A 16,094-nucleotide genomic window follows, 5' to 3' on the forward strand; every position below is an offset into this window, starting at 1 on the left:
GCGGTGCAGTGGAACGTAAAGATGGTGATTTGGAAAAGACTATGTGAAGGGCATAGGAGACTCAACTCACAATTGATTTTTAGAGATTCAAGTTAGTTTGCTACTGAGCTAATAGCACAATACAAATACGGGATCAATATTTTTCAACACATTCAACATATAATACTTTTCAGTATTGAACATTTAAAACTATGGGCCCTATTTTAACAGTCTGAAACGCAAGTATCAAGTGCGAAACGCAAGTAACTTTGTGGGCGGGTCTTGGACGCTGTTGCTATACCGGCGGGATAAATGACTCTTGCGCCCGACGCAAATCTAAAATGGGTTGGTCTGAAGTAGCTTCATTATTCATAGGTGTGGTTTGGGCGTAATGTGAAATAAACCAATCAGAGCGACAGCTCACATTCCCTTTAAGAGCAGGCACGCTTGTTCCATGGCTGATTGCTATTATAACGGCGGATTTGCCAGGCAGGCGCGTGCCAGCAGCGGTTCACAGCCGAGGAGACCGACGTTCTTGTCAGGGCCGTTATCTATCTATCTATCTATCTATCTATCTATCTATCTATCTATCTATCTATCTATTGTAATAATGTGTGATTTGCAAAAATGAAAACTGCTGCTTCTGTGTAGATGAGAGAATCAAAGTGCATGCGCGTTGTGCACACGCTACATTGATTATGGCCAAGCATGCGCCCTTAAAATAGCATATGAATAACATGCGCAACACGCCACTGACTTTAGACTAGATTTTTCCCGGTCAGTGGCGGAATTGTTTTCTAAACCTGCAAAATAGCATCAGGGAACGTTTGCGCCGGAACACAAGATCTTTGTGCTGAACCGCCCCGGGGAGCGCAAATGTATTTCCTAGTTTACCGCCGTGCGTCTGTGGAGGGAAAAGTCTGCTGTGCGCGGGTGCAAAATAGGAATGATACATGCGTCGGTGTACAAAGTCAATTGCGCTGGGTGTAAGATACGGCCCTATATAATCAACTTGCTTCTTCCACTGATTTTTATTTCTACTAAGCTCATCACAGTGCATTCTGGTGAAGTATGGAAAGTATGGAATATCCATTCTGGAAAGATTTCTTGACCTGGCCAAGTGAATGGCTTTCACATTTTGGAGTGATAAGGAAACAAGATGGCCAAATTGGATGTAGCCAGTCACATCAGTCTGAGTGCGGTGTATGGTTAGATAATGAATTGCAGGTAGCAGGGCACCAAGCCAGTGACTGACTGCACTGGCTAGAAACAGTGTTATGAATATGATTCTAGCAGCAACTTCCAGGGCAGAAACTCAAGTAAAGATGTAATGTGAAAATAACGTTTCGGTTACGTATGTAACCCTCGCTCCTTGAGGAGGGAACGGAGACGTTACGTCCGTGACTTACGAATGGGAGTTTCCCTATTCGTCAGTCACTGACATAACTCGGAGTGACTGAACGAAAGGGAACTGGAGATTATTAAGTCAAACAATGTCAAGGGTTTTGGATGCACTTGATGGATTGTGTAGTAAATGCAGTTTTGTTGGTGATGAATGAGTTGTTTTAACCCACTCATAGAATAATAAAGGCCTGGATAAGGAGCTGAATTAACATTGTGTCATTGAAGGACCTGGTTGTATTTCTGTTGTGTAAGCAACATGATTCAGCAGTTGCCATAATGTGCTTTACAAAACCAGGTCACCTGTAATAATGCAGGGGTTTTGCATACCTGGAGGCTGCTACTCTGTACCTTTAACTAAAACGATAAGACATTTACTATGTACCAATTCAGCTGCTTATACTACACCCTAAAAGTATGTACTTTTTGTGTGAAGGAAAAGTAGATACTTTTGAGTGTGTAGCAGAAGAGTAGGCATACTATCACATCGTAATTGCTAACGGCCAAACCTATCTGCTTTGCTATTGTGATATCCGTATCTTTATAAAGGTTCACAGTGTTGTTGCAGATGGAATGTATTACAGATTACATTGAATAATTTTTCGTCAGGTTAGAAGGTTAGGTCGTGTTTGTTCTGAACCAAATCTTTCTCCTAAACACAATGGGTTGTGGGAAATATCAGCTGTCAGAGTGTGCACAGATCAACACTTCGAAAATCTACCAGAAATAGTAGACCATCTGGAGACATTTGGCATACTCTTTTCAACATACTATGCTTTGGGACACACTTATTGTAATCTCATAGTATTTAGGATAGGTAGTATGCACATTGAGATGAAGGGATTGAGATGGTTAGGCCTTGGGAGGAAGAGAAGCTTATTTTTTGTGGTTGAGTTTGTTTGACATGTTCATATCTTATCTGAAATTGCTGAAGTGGTATCAAAGAAGATAATTGAAATGAGACAAAGATAATGACATGGGTTGGCATTGTTATAAGAGTGATAAGTGATGCTCCTTACATAGGCTGTCTTAGAAAGCAGCATTAATCTTAATTCAATGATGTTACTTATCCTCCATCAAGGAACCTAATAAGTGAATGATTTGCTCTACATAGCCAGCAACAGAACTCACAATTTCAATACAGTTTGACATTAGCATGTTGCTAATCTAACATCATAATATTCTAATAAGCATAAAAAAATGTACCCATAACATAATGGGTAAATAATTTCACACTTTCAGTTTTGAATGATGTTTATTTATAATTCATTTAAAATGCATTACACTCACCCCGTCTGCCATCTTGGATTTATTGTTTCACTGTCAGTTAAGGCCCATTCATACCTATAACAATATTATCGTCCACACCAACTGATTATAACCTGCTGTTTATTATAAGGCATCATAAAGGCTAAGTTTTATAATTATAGGCTAAATGTAAATAGCAACTAAAAATAATTTCTTTGCACTAAATAAAATAGCGTTCAATTATATTTTGTAAATTATATTATTAATTAAATTATAAATTGTAAATAGTGATAGATGCTATTTACACTAAGTGAAAATTGCAGAATTTTCTTTGTACTAAGTGTAAATAGTTGCTACTTATTGTCCTTGGTTTGGATGGGCCTTTAGGGACAATGCATTTTGGGATTTTCCCCTCTAAGTGTATTTGTGATTATATCTTAAAATTCTGAATTCTAAAATTCCAAACTAGATATCTACCATAGGCAACATAATTCAGATGAATAGAACAGAATTTGTGTTGGGAGCATTCCAATGATTACTTAAAATGCATCTTTAGGCAGCTCACTAGGTTTTTGGAACAGAGCGCATGTCAGAAGCAGGTGATTTGTTGTAAACATAGAATAATGAAGTGAGAGTAAACCATGAAAAATACCTGGAGACTGTCGAGATCAACAGTGGTTGAGCAGAACAGACATGTCCAGAACAATGGACCATTTAAGAATCATTCTTCATTACTTAAGAGGGTAATACATACAGTACATGTTTTAACCAAAACCTCTGTTTGGGGATACAGCTGGGTGAAAATATCACAATAGATGAGGAAGAAGACCCATAAAAGACACAAAAGGCATAGGAGGCACTTGGGCATCAAATCATTTGGCTTGTTCAGCTCAGAGGCTCTTTCATGCATAGATGTGAAGCTGGATCGATGTGACACATCAAAATGTTTGAAGTCGCCACTCTGTTGTTTTTCCTCCACTGCATCTGATTTGTCTGAGAGATTTGGATAGGCTCTCACAGGGAGAAAGCAAAGAACAGATCGATTTTAACATGGGTACCCTGACCCACTTCTCTGCACTAACATAACCCTGACTAGGAGGAGCAAGATATTTGTAAGGACTTCAGATGGAGATAGAAAATATTAAGTTAACTAATGTGTTAGTGGACGGATGTATTTGGTGATAGAGCAGAAACCTGAGTTTTGTGGCTTTTAATATAATGTGTCATCATTCACTCAAGCAATTATTTCAAAAGCAGTGATTCATTCATGAACAATTCACGAGTTCACACTTACAAATAAGTCAGATAGAATAAATGCGTATTTGGCGTGCTGTCCGAGGAGAGGGCTCCGGGCTCGGTATTCGGCCCGAACCCAGAGTACTCCCCCCGTATTCCTGGCTGTGAAAGAACAAGCCAAGAGTGAGGAGTCGGGGTGGTGGAGGGATGCTGAAAACTGTCAAGGAAGTTAGATGAGTTGACAGAGTGAATATATATGCTTCCTCTCATGCTGGTAATTGTTTGATGAGTTGATTGATTACTTGATTATTTGAACGTGCTCCTCCCGAACTTTGTTAATAAAACATCATTAAAAGTGACTGGCTGAAATCACATACTTACCTGCTATATACTGTAGTTGCAGAAAAACTGTGTGAACATATATTACATTCAAACTACACACATTCACACTCTACAGAATGTGAGTGCTTTTCAATGGCTGGAAAGTAATTACTTATTCAAAAGAAGTAGCTATTAAAGGAACATGCCGACTTTTGGGACTTTGGCTTTTTCACCGTATCCCCCAGAGTTAGATAAGTCCATACATACCATTTTCATCTCTGTGCGTGCCGTAACTCTGTCTGACGCACCCACCGCTAGCCTAGCTTAGCACAAAGACTGGAGGTAAACGGCTCCAGCTATCATACTGCCTAGAGCGCTGCACGGGGCAAAACATCCAGCCCTAACCGAGACCTGGCCAGTGGTGTTCAAGCCTTAATCCGGCCCCAGCCCGAAAACGTCTGCAATTTTTCAGCCCGAACCCGAGACCAACATCAATATCACTTTGAGCTCTCTCTGACGCGCGCTCTCTGATGCGCGCTGTCTCTGCTAGATGCACACACATACACACACACGCTACTAGGTCAAATTTTATTATAGGCCTCAAACATAACTACCACCACCGACAATTATGCCCACAAATATTAATACAGACTGTCCATTACAGAGAAGCATAAGCATGCAGTAGAGAATATTATATAGCCAAATGTGATCCAGCAGTAAATAAAGATTTACGGCCTACCTTTTTTTGATGTCAAGTGACTTTACTGAAGAACAACGTTTCAAAGAACTCTTCGCCAACTGGCTAACGTTAAATAATAATAAAAATATAATAAAGAAAAAAAAATCTGTTGAACTGAGTAGGCTCATTCACTGTTTACTCGCGATCGTTGTGAAGAAAAAGAATAGCATCCACTGTTGAAGACTTCAGGCTCGGTAATCAAATCAAAACTCTTTCAAAGTGCAGTTTTTCCTTAAGTTTTGGGAACTTTTAGTAACTCCTTATGCTCCAAATTCTCCCTGTTGCTCTGCATGGCCAACTGTCACCATTGCACTCGCGTGATCGCATATTGCGTTACATATTTATAATATTATCAATATAACAATATTTCATACAGTAGACTGCGCTCTGCACGTATATGGGCACGATGAAAGGAGAAAAGCTCAATGAGCCCGAGTCCGACCAAAGCCCAATCTGTAATTTAAAAAAAAAAAAAATACAAAATTGACTCGACTGCTCCCAATAAGTGACAAAATAACGCCAACATTTTCCTATTTACATGTTGTGATTTATATAGTCACAGCGTGTACAAATAACATGGTCACATATTCTCAGAAGGCGAAGCACTGCTACTTGGGCGGAGTGATTTGCTCGCAGCGCCTGAGAAGCCCCGTGGTGAGGAGCAGAGTTGGAGTAAATCACTCTGCAGAAGTAGCAGTGCTTCTCCTTCTGAGAATATAGTTCCCAGTATGTATAAGGTTAGAAGATGGTTGTGTCTCATGTGACCTTGTTATTCGTACACGCTGTGACTATACAAATCACAACATGTAAATAGGAAAATGTTGGCGTTATTTTGTCACTTATTGGGAGCAGTATGCTAGCTGGAGCCGTTTACCTCCAGTCTTTGTGCTAAGCTAAGCTAGCGGTGGGTGCGTCAGACAGAGTTACAGCACGCACGGAGTTGAAAAAGGTAGGTATGGACTTATCTAACTCTGGGGGATAAGGTGAATAAGCTAAAGTCCCAAAAAGTCGGCGTGTTCCTTTAAGAGTGTATGCAATTTTGTTCACAGCCTCTTATCTATGACTGAGCCATTGAATCATTCACTCAACAAATCATTCGTAAACCCTGATTCATTCAGGAATGAAACCAGTTTCATTCCTCAGAGATGTGAACGATTGATTTTATTGTTGCTTGGAACTATTTTCAAACTATTTCACTTGTAATCGTGGGCAAAAACAACTAAAATCCCTGAAAATATCTTCTTTTGTGCAAGGATAAAGTAACAGTCCATACCATTATATGCATCAGTACAACCTACTGGGCTGGGTTTCCCGAAACCTCCTTAACACTACGTCGTTCTTAAGTTACACCTTAAGCTGTACCTTATCATTAATACGTGTTTCCCGAAACGTTCTTAGTTAAGTATACCTTCTGTAAGTCATACGTTCGGAAGGTTGCTGGATCACTCTTAGCTTTACCTTATCACTGTTGCAGGTCTATATGACAATAATTCTGAAGTTTTAATACACACAGACAGTGTTCATTTAGGCTAATTCCGTCCTTCGGATGAGACGTAAAACCGAGGTCCTGACTCTCAGTGGTCATTAAAAATCCCATGGCATTTCTCGTAAAGAGTAGGGGTGTAACCCCGGTGTCCTGGCCACATTCCACCCATTGGCCCTTACCAATCATGGCCTCCTAATAATCCCCTTATACATTGAATTGGCTCTATCACTCTCTCTCCTCTCCACTTATAGCTGGTGTGTGGTGAGCACTCTGGCGCCGTTGTACTGTGGCTGCCGTCGCATCATCCAAGTGGATGCTGCACACTGGAGGTGGTTGAGGAGAGATCCCCTGATATAATTGTAAAGCGCTTTGGGTGTACAGTAGTACATATGAAAGCGTTATATAAATGCCTCATTCATTCATTCATTCATTCATTCATTCAATTCAAGTGTTTTCATGCAAAGAATAAAATTGTCAATCACACTGATTGTTGTTAGAATTTTAATTATATTATTATTATATATTATATTATTAATGTAATAAAAGAGCGCTTTTAAAGGCCAGTGAAAGCATAGGCTACTGTCAGTTAAGTCCTATTCAGACGCTAATTGTTTCTCATGGGCTCGTCCGGTATTTTAAACATTTACAGGGGTAAGTCTGTGATTTTAGTGCCGTCCGAATCCATAATATCAGTGTTTTTCTCACCCAACACGCGTAAAAATCCCTGTCCAAATTAGTACTTACTGTTTTTTGACAAACAGGTCGTGTGGTAATTTAATTGCCGTCTGAATCCACATCTCTGAGTTTACAAGAAGAGATTCAAAATTCACGGTTTAAATCCTTTTTGATCACTGCCGAGCACCGTACGTAAGATGTACACTTTTATTACTGAAATGCTGGAAAGTATTTACAAGAACACTATTTCATCGCAGCTCCACCTCAGCAAACAAAAATGGGAAAGAGAAGAAAGCACGTAAAATTTTTGAAAAGGTTATTGTGGCAGCAATATATGTTACAATTTTAAAATATGTAGGCTAGGCTATTATAGGCTATTATAGTTTGGATTATTTTTTTATAATATCCAATAGTCCTAAAAAATGTAATTTGAACTATTTCTGAAGTGCTTCTTTAATAAAGAACACCACTTTCTAGCATAACGCAGTGAAACAGACCCTGCACGAGAGAATAATTGATTCTCGAGCCATCGATATCAACCAATTCAGCAGCATCACCACGGACAGCACCGGGTAACGTCGCACGTAAGAAGGCATATCTTAAGCAGCTTTCTAAGGTATAGTTCGGGGAACACGCCTAGTAATGGTATACCTTTAGTTAAGTTATACCTTAAGAGTCTTCGTAGCGCGCTAAGAGACAACGTTATCGGGAAACCCAGCCCCGAACAGACTTGTTCGTCTATCCCTCATAGCCTCATTTTCATTTGTGTTCGATTAAACATGATGTCTATTCTAGAACACAATCATCTCAGTCTCCTTTTAAGTAAAAATATTTCAAGTTTACTCTATACTATGAGGAGAAATGTTTCTCTCTGGGGTGAATCAATAAATCTGAACATGCCCCCCTCGCTGTTGGAAGATGAATCTAACGTAATAAGGCCCAGTAATGGCCCTCAACATCGATAAGTCTGAAATTCAATAGAGATTGGACCATTTCAATTGCTTTCTTGGCGAAAAGTGCAGAGCCCTTTTGTTTTTCAGTGTCAATCATTAGTCTCAAAGTGGCTCAGTACTTTGTCCTTCAAGCCAGCATCAGGAGAGCCCTTTCATTCTGAAGTATAGGGTGACTCCATCATTTTCCAATTGAGAGGCATAGATTTAGGCAGTCCATGTGCAATGAAAGCAGATTTTAATCTTTAGTCGCAAAGCAACTGGATGTTTGAATAAAACCTGTACTCTATGCCATCACATTTTTGCATTTCTTCTCACTATTAGATAAATAAGTACAATTTCCAAATAGACACATTCATATTCTTGACATTTCTGAAGACCCAAGAATATCTGAATCAGAAACGATAAATAGTCACAAAGTACCACTGTACACTATGAATCCTAAGATAAATGCTAGCTGCCTGTCTTTGGTTCAGTGCCAACTAGAGCTGCACAATTCTGGATAAATTAAGAATCCCTTTTTTTGTTTGTTTGTTTGTTTCAAAAAGAGATCACGATTCTCCTAGAATTCTGAACAGACAACTAAACAAAATAGCATGCAATTTAGAGGTTCTGACTAAATATTTTAATAATTTAAATGTTTCTTTTTTTTAAATGGTTTGAATGAATGATTCAATGACTCACATATTAATACTTCACTTGTTTCATTACTGGATGAATCAGGTTTTTTTTTTTTAAACCAATCTCTTAAATGAATGATTCAATACATTTTTACAACAGTCACTTGTCGCCACCGTGGCGTAACGATGTAATCGATACAATCATTATTGCAAGCACCAATCGTTACATCAAGTATCAAGACATCAGTGTTATATCCTTACTATAAACTTTTATCCCAGTACTTCTGTGAATATTTGTACCACGGAAATAACAATACTGTGTGGTGGAAAAGAGGAAAGTTTGTTAAGCTGTTTCATAGCTAGCCTAACTGCTTTCTCTGGGTCAGCGGCAGTGGCAACGCATATTTGAATGTTCCGGAAAATGAGCCTTCCATAGCAAAGAGAAGCATTGTTTAAAAGATATGAATTCCCCACAGGCCTGAAGAGCATTGGACTAAGATTCATTACCACACAAACTGACTTTTAAGCGTTTGATAATGAATCTCAGTCCAATGCTTTTTTGTGTGTGTGCATGAAAAACTGTTAGCAGTGCTCATTTTAGGGTTCTCTCTGAGAATAGAGAATCTAAAAGGACTTTTCTAACCCTTGGAGGCAGACAGGCTGTAATTTGAGCAGTGAGTGGTCTGCTCAGGTATAATAGAGGAGTCCTGGCGAGAAGTGAAATGTGCTTTATCTTGATGCCAGAGCACTTTCTGCCCAAACAATCCAAGAAAGCCTTTTCTAAACTCAAGACATATGAAAACACAAAACAACCCTATCCTTTTGGTTTAAACACATTATCAGGCTGAGTACTTCATTTGAAAAATAAGAAAGATGGAGAAAAGTCTGTCTAAAACTAGGATGGGGGGAGAGAGAGAAAAATCATTACAATAAAACAAAAAGGAAGAGTGCAATGTGCTAGGAAATTACAACTAATACACTAAAAGTGAGTGAACAAATAAGACATGGAACAAATAAGACAAGCATTATTTGCTTCATTAGCTGGTTAATGCAGTAGAAAGAGAAGGCGGCCCAGTTTCAGAGTCTGTCGTCCTGCTATAAAGTTGTAGCTGTACGTGAGGGAATAAGAGATACTACTATTGATTGAGTCTAAGCAATTTCAATTCCTGAACACATGGGGTGTCCATCAATTGTCACTTTGACCATGAGCATCTAGGAGGATGTAGCTGAAGAACAGGAATGTTTTATTTCCAAGAGACTATGGCAGAAAAGCAGTAAACAATCAAAATTAAAACATATTACACATATCACACTGGTCAAAATGGATGGAGTAATAAAAAAAAAAAAAACATCTCTCCCTCTCAGACATCATCATCATCAGAATCAAAAAAATATCACAAAATGATCTGTGAATCATTTGGTTTTTAGCAGCCACTCTGTAATAATAATAATAATAAGAAGAAGAAGAAGAAAAATATCAAATGTAACTATACATTAGTTTACATTGGACTGAAGATGAAACAAACACTGAGAGGGAACTTTGCCTCTGCATTTTAGAAGTTTCACTAAATGCCACTGCTGAGCAATGAGTTTCAAATTACAGGTTCATTCACTGTTTTTGTTTTGTATTTACTCATGGCAAAGAGTAATCCTTGATTTTTTTCACAGAAACCCATTCAATAATTTATGTATGATAGGAGCTTTTGCATTACTGTAAATACTTTGGAATAAACTTAGGTTTTGTCAAACTTTTGTCAAGTATTTATTTTATTGGACATTGGTGGTTTTGCTTTGAAAAACAATGGTTAATGTATTACAGAATATAAAACATCTTGCCTGTTTGTCATATTGTGCAATAGTTAAGGAAGTAAGAACTGGGAGCTTGGAAAGTTTTATGAAGTTTTATGACTTCCAGTTCCTATTCTTTGAAGTATTAATATCTTGTTGGGAACCCAGCTGGTACATCAATATTTTTTGCACCTCTCCATTTGATTCCAGCAGCGAGAACAGATGTAATTAGACATGTAAATCACAGCAGGGTCTTTAGTGGTATGCTAATTAAAGGTGCATTTACAAAGAAGGGAGGGTGTATGAATTAAATACACTCTGCATGCTGCTGGGAGTGTATCTATTAGGCTACTACATTCCACAGAGACCCACTTCTAACTGTACTTGTCTGACTCGAACTTTAGAGTGCACTAAAGGGCACTTGAGCAACCGTGTTTGCCAATTGGATTTTGAAGGAAAAGATTTTAAGACTTGAGAGAATGTCTGCAAAATACAATAATGAATAATGAAGACTGCCAACTTTTGTAATCATGTTTAATTGTAGGGTTGTTTGAGAACAGGTTATTTTATGTAGCTACCTTGATATAATTTTACTGACCACTTGTTTAGTCTCCTGTAAATCCTCAATGGTCCAAAAATCACACTCCACAAATGTATATTTAATCAAGTATGTTCATGATTGGATTGGATTTTGTCATGCTTTTATTCAGCAAGGACACATTCAATTTATCAAAAGTTACAGTAAAGATGATGTAACTAAAGATTTCAAATAAATGCTTTTCTTTTAAACTTTCAATTTGTCAAAGAATACTGGGAGGGGAATGTAACACAGTTTCCACAAAAATATTAATCACCGAAACTATTTTCAACCTCGATAATAATAAATGTTTCTTCAGCACTGAATTAGCATATTAGAATGATTTCTGACACTGATGGCTGGAGTAATAGATTTGCTAATGCCATCACATAAATAAATTACATTTTGAATAAATAAAAACAATCATTTTCATTTTAAAAATGCAGCCTTGGTGGGCATTCTATATTCTAAATTCTATATTCTATGCCCCCAAGGATTCATAAACAGTTGTTCATTCATAAAATGTTTAGATGCTGTCAATATGTTATTAATGTATGCATTAGTGTCTGTGCAAATGTATTAAAATGTGTGCTGGAGCCAACTACTAACGAGATCATGCACAGTTCTGTTATAGACTGTTCAGAATAAGAATAAGCCAACCAAACAGCAAAGAAATGACTATAAATGAAAAGGACAGAGGACTATGTGTGTGCTTGGACTGGTGATGTTTGTGGGTGTTGAGAAACAGCCACTGTGTCTGTTCACTTGTTCGGCCACTGCTCCCAGATTTCCTGTAAACTTGTCCGACAATGTTTAAAATTCTCTGCAACAACAAAATACACAGACAGACAATGAAAGGCTGAGATATAGAGGGAGATGACTATAAAGAAGACATTTAAGTGTTTGTGGAAGCTCTTATGCTCCAGAGAGGATGTCCTGTCTGCTGCCTGACCCCCAGGATGCCTCTGAACCACAAACATGCTGTGGTCACAGTCAGCAACGATGACTAACTAATGGACAAGAGAGAGAAAGAATGAAAGACAGCAAAAGAAAGAGAGATGGTCATGGTTTCCCCTTATCTTGAAGAAAAAGCATTGATGTGTAAAGCTGAAGATGCCTCTGAACATGCACAGACTCAAACGCTGTCCTTTGTGTATTGCAGCTGGCCTCTTCAGGCATAAACACATGCACAAACTTTCCCCAGTTTTTCACCCCTAGGCAAAACTATAGACTGACTACATTTCGTTTTCCCATGTAGTTTCATGTTGGCTTGATGCTGTTGTGTTTTTCTGCCAAGGTCACGACTGGCTGATTTCCACACAAACTGTCAGATGACCCCTCACTCCATCAGCAGCTGCCTCAACGATGACTACCAGGCCTGCCTTGCGTCTTACACCAGACTCATCGGTGAGCTAAAGAATGTTTTTCATAATTCTGTTTGATATGTAGATGTACAACAGAAGTAAATGCAGTGAATTGTCATAGGCTATTTATCTAGATTATGTTTTTGCTGTGGTCAAACTGACACCAAACAAAATCAACATAACTTTTCCGAATAGCTTTTCTGAAAAGAGCATACCTAAAAATAAAATACAATTAATACAAAATTGTTCATTTTGAAACTACTATTATTATTTTTACATACACTACTTTTCAAGCGTTTGGGGTCAGTGCTATTTTTAAAGAAATGAATACTTTAATAATTAATCATTTTATTCAGAAAGGATGCATTCAATGAATTTACATTGATACAAATCATTTCTATTTCAAATAAATGCTGTTCAAATTTCTTTTCTTCAAAGAATCCTAAAAAAAAATTATCAAGGTTTCCACAAAAACATTAAGCAACTATTTTCAACATTTAGAATAATAAGGAATGTTTATTGAGCATCAAATCTGAATTTCTGAAGAATCATGTGACACTGAAGACTGGAGTAATTATGCTGAAAATTCAGCATTGTATTGAAGTAAGACATTGCATTTTAAAAATATTAAAGTAGAATTGTATAACTTTAAATATGTATAATATTATTAATATTAATTGATTAATGATTCAATTATTATTATTAATATAAAATGTTTAAAAAACATTGTGCGCATCTAAATCAAATATAATTAATACGCGGAACCAATATTTGATATATATTTTTCATTTTTAAAGACGATAAATAACAAAAAGATAAAGAAATTGTTCGAAATGTTACCTCTGAAAATGAAGCAATGTTGATGCCTGTGTTCATTTCCTAATTCAATGTGATATACGCATTATTAGTTACTAGAATGACATATTTTGTTTGATTTGTTCTCACTATAGGTACGGAAATGACCCCTAACTACGTGGACTCAGGTCACTCAAACTTCACCATCTCCCCCTGGTGTTCCTGCAAAGGCAGTGGGAATCAGGAAGAGGACTGTGAGAAGTTTCTACAGGACTTTGTGGAAAACACCTGTCTCCGTAAGTCTTTCCTCTTTTGTTATTAAAGTGTTCCATCTGTAATGTATTTCCCTTCCAGCTTCACTCACCTCTTAGCTTTCAGCATTTGCATTCAATTCAGAATTATACTCAGCTTTTTGATAAGTAATTCAGGATATGGTACTTATAAGAGCTTGCGGTTGTTCAGAAATAGGTTTCTTTGCTACTTTTTAAAGGTCCTGTATTATGCCCCTTTTCACAAGATGTAAAATAAGTCTCTGATGTCCCCAGAGTGTGTATGTGAAGTTTCAGCTCAAAATACCCAACAGATCATTTTTTACCGCATGTTTAAATTGTCATTTTTTGGGGCTCAGAAAAACGCGCTGTTTTAGTGTGTGCCCTTTAAATGCAAATGAGCTGCTGCTGGACGACACAGGGGGCGGAGCTTCATGAGCTCGCGCTCAGTCTCTCAGGACAATTTCATCTCACGGAATGATGATAATATCAGAAACTCTCAGTAACGGTGTTCAGTTCAAGTCGGACAATAATGCCTACCAGGCGCGGATTTATGGGTGGGCCTGGGTGGGCACATGCCCACCCAGAATGACCGGTGGCCCACCCAATCAGATTAATAAAAACAATTTAAATTTTTAATTTTAATAATAATAATAATGAATTAATAAATAATTTCATTTTAATAGTTTCCTGAGGACATTTATGTACAATAGCTACGAAAAATAGCTACAAAAGAAAAATATTATGTCGGCATATCACGTGTCAGTCCAGTGATGCTATCACGCAACACCACTCTCTACTTGCGACTCGCGTGACAGACAGATGAACTTCAGGTTTAAAGCAGCCGCGGAGGGCTGACTGACATGAGTACAGGTAGTTAAATTCACTACCTACGTACCGATCTGCTATAGTTGACATATTTATCAGGCGTGCGTGTTACATAGGCGTAATTTGCGAGTGGGGCGAGTGGGGCGGGTGGGACATGTCCCCACCACTTTTTAAAACATTTCGCGGCACGAATGTACCAATTCTACAAATAAACATCTCCAGTTAACCAGCAGAGCATTCATTTCGTTCGTTTGTTAAATAAGAGACGATCTAGCGCTGACATGTGTTTTTTAAATCAAGTGATGAAAGTGCTTGTTGCCGCTGCGATCAGTGGCGCGGATACAGTGTTCTCTCGTGTGGCTCGCGCACACACCGCACTGTCTTGACTCGACGCGCGCTTCAATCCGTTGCGGATACTCTCTATTCGTTCTGGTGAAATCACACATCATAATGCACACATGTCCCTCCTTGATATACAACCACTGATGAACATAATCAGTTTTGATGAAAAAAAAAAAAAAAAACTATGCTGGTGCGGACTAGATCCCACAACCTCTGACACTGTTGGCGAAAGTTCTACCACTGGACCATTTAGGTGTACGTTGATCAAATAAGCGAATCTATGTATTTTAGTCACACAACAAATCTATTATACAGCATATATTTGGCTACATCTCATTAAACGACAAATGTAGCATACTATTTAAATCGATGGACATCGTAATGTTATTGTACAATGTACATATATCTAATTTAGCAAAGTTACGCCACTGGGCGTGTATATAAGCTTAAAAAACCGAGGCCCCCCCGTATATTCACCAGGCCCACCTATTAATGACATTCTGTATCCGCCACTGATGCCTACAGATTCAGAGTGCTGTATGGAGATGAAACAGGTATAGGTATATACAGTACAGGTATAGTTTAATTACGGTTATTATAACGTATTTGTCATCTGCTTGTATGTATCCATTATTTATTAATAGCCTACAAGTCTGCTGTCTGAATGATGATCAAACATATACTGATGAGTTTAATAAAGTTTATTGTACATCACACAAAAGATGAAGCGTCAGTTTTACTTCAGAAAATCACCGTAAGAGCTGAGTAAACACAGTAAGTTATTAGAAGTGCGCAAGTACGAATTTCGGTAGAGTTGAGGGAGCATTCCTGTGGGCGGAGGTTAGTCAAAAAACGGTTTTAATGACGTCATTAAAGAAGGAAGTAGAGGGATGTAGTCCAAACGAGCCGTTCGATGTAGTCAACTTCTGTTACATAAAATATCTCGCTTGGCATTGAACTTTGAGCTTTATAATTTTACAGATATTATTTATACTCTAACAACAACATTACACACTAACTAAAGTTTGAAACATGGGATCACGAAGAATGGGACCTTTAAACCTGAATGCTGCAGCTACTGTTACGATGTTTGAAAGCAACCATGTTTTGTGTTTACTTTCCCTTACAAAACTCATCCCATGTGTGGAATCTCTACCCACCTCCAGAATCATAAAGTCTGATTGTTTTGTAACTAATGTCATGCTTGTTAGCAGAAAGTAAACATATCGGCTGAGGCTAAATAAGGCTTCCACCCTGGCTTGTTATCGTGTGCTGCCTTTTTTGGTATTTCATGGTGACAATGTGTGACTTCAACCATTTAAAACTTTTTTTGGCTTATTTTCAAATGATAATCTAATTAAATTCATGCGGACAGATGTTTAGATTTACAGATTTCAGATTTAGTTGAACTAGTAGTTATAGTGCTTAGATGGTAAGTAAACAATCAGGTCTCGTAATCATGTGTTGGATGCAGGA

General features: G+C 37.9%; 1 protein-coding gene across 2 annotated transcripts in view; it reads left to right on the forward strand.

Annotated features, from left to right (window-relative positions):
- gfra2a (GDNF family receptor alpha 2a) overlaps positions 1-16,094 on the forward strand; it is a 94,959-nt gene that overhangs the window by 61,224 nt on the left and 17,641 nt on the right. For both annotated transcript variants that reach the window (XM_079897041.1, XM_079897042.1), the window contains exons 5-6: positions 12,318-12,427; positions 13,335-13,475. In XM_079897041.1, the coding sequence (XP_079753167.1) occupies positions 12,318-12,427; positions 13,335-13,475 (251 nt within the window). The remainder of the gene's footprint in view (positions 1-12,317; positions 12,428-13,334; positions 13,476-16,094) is intronic.

The sequence above is a fragment of the Squalius cephalus genome (genome assembly GCF_949319135.1).
Source record: "Squalius cephalus genome assembly, chromosome: 16".
Taxonomy (NCBI): domain Eukaryota; kingdom Metazoa; phylum Chordata; class Actinopteri; order Cypriniformes; family Leuciscidae; genus Squalius; species Squalius cephalus.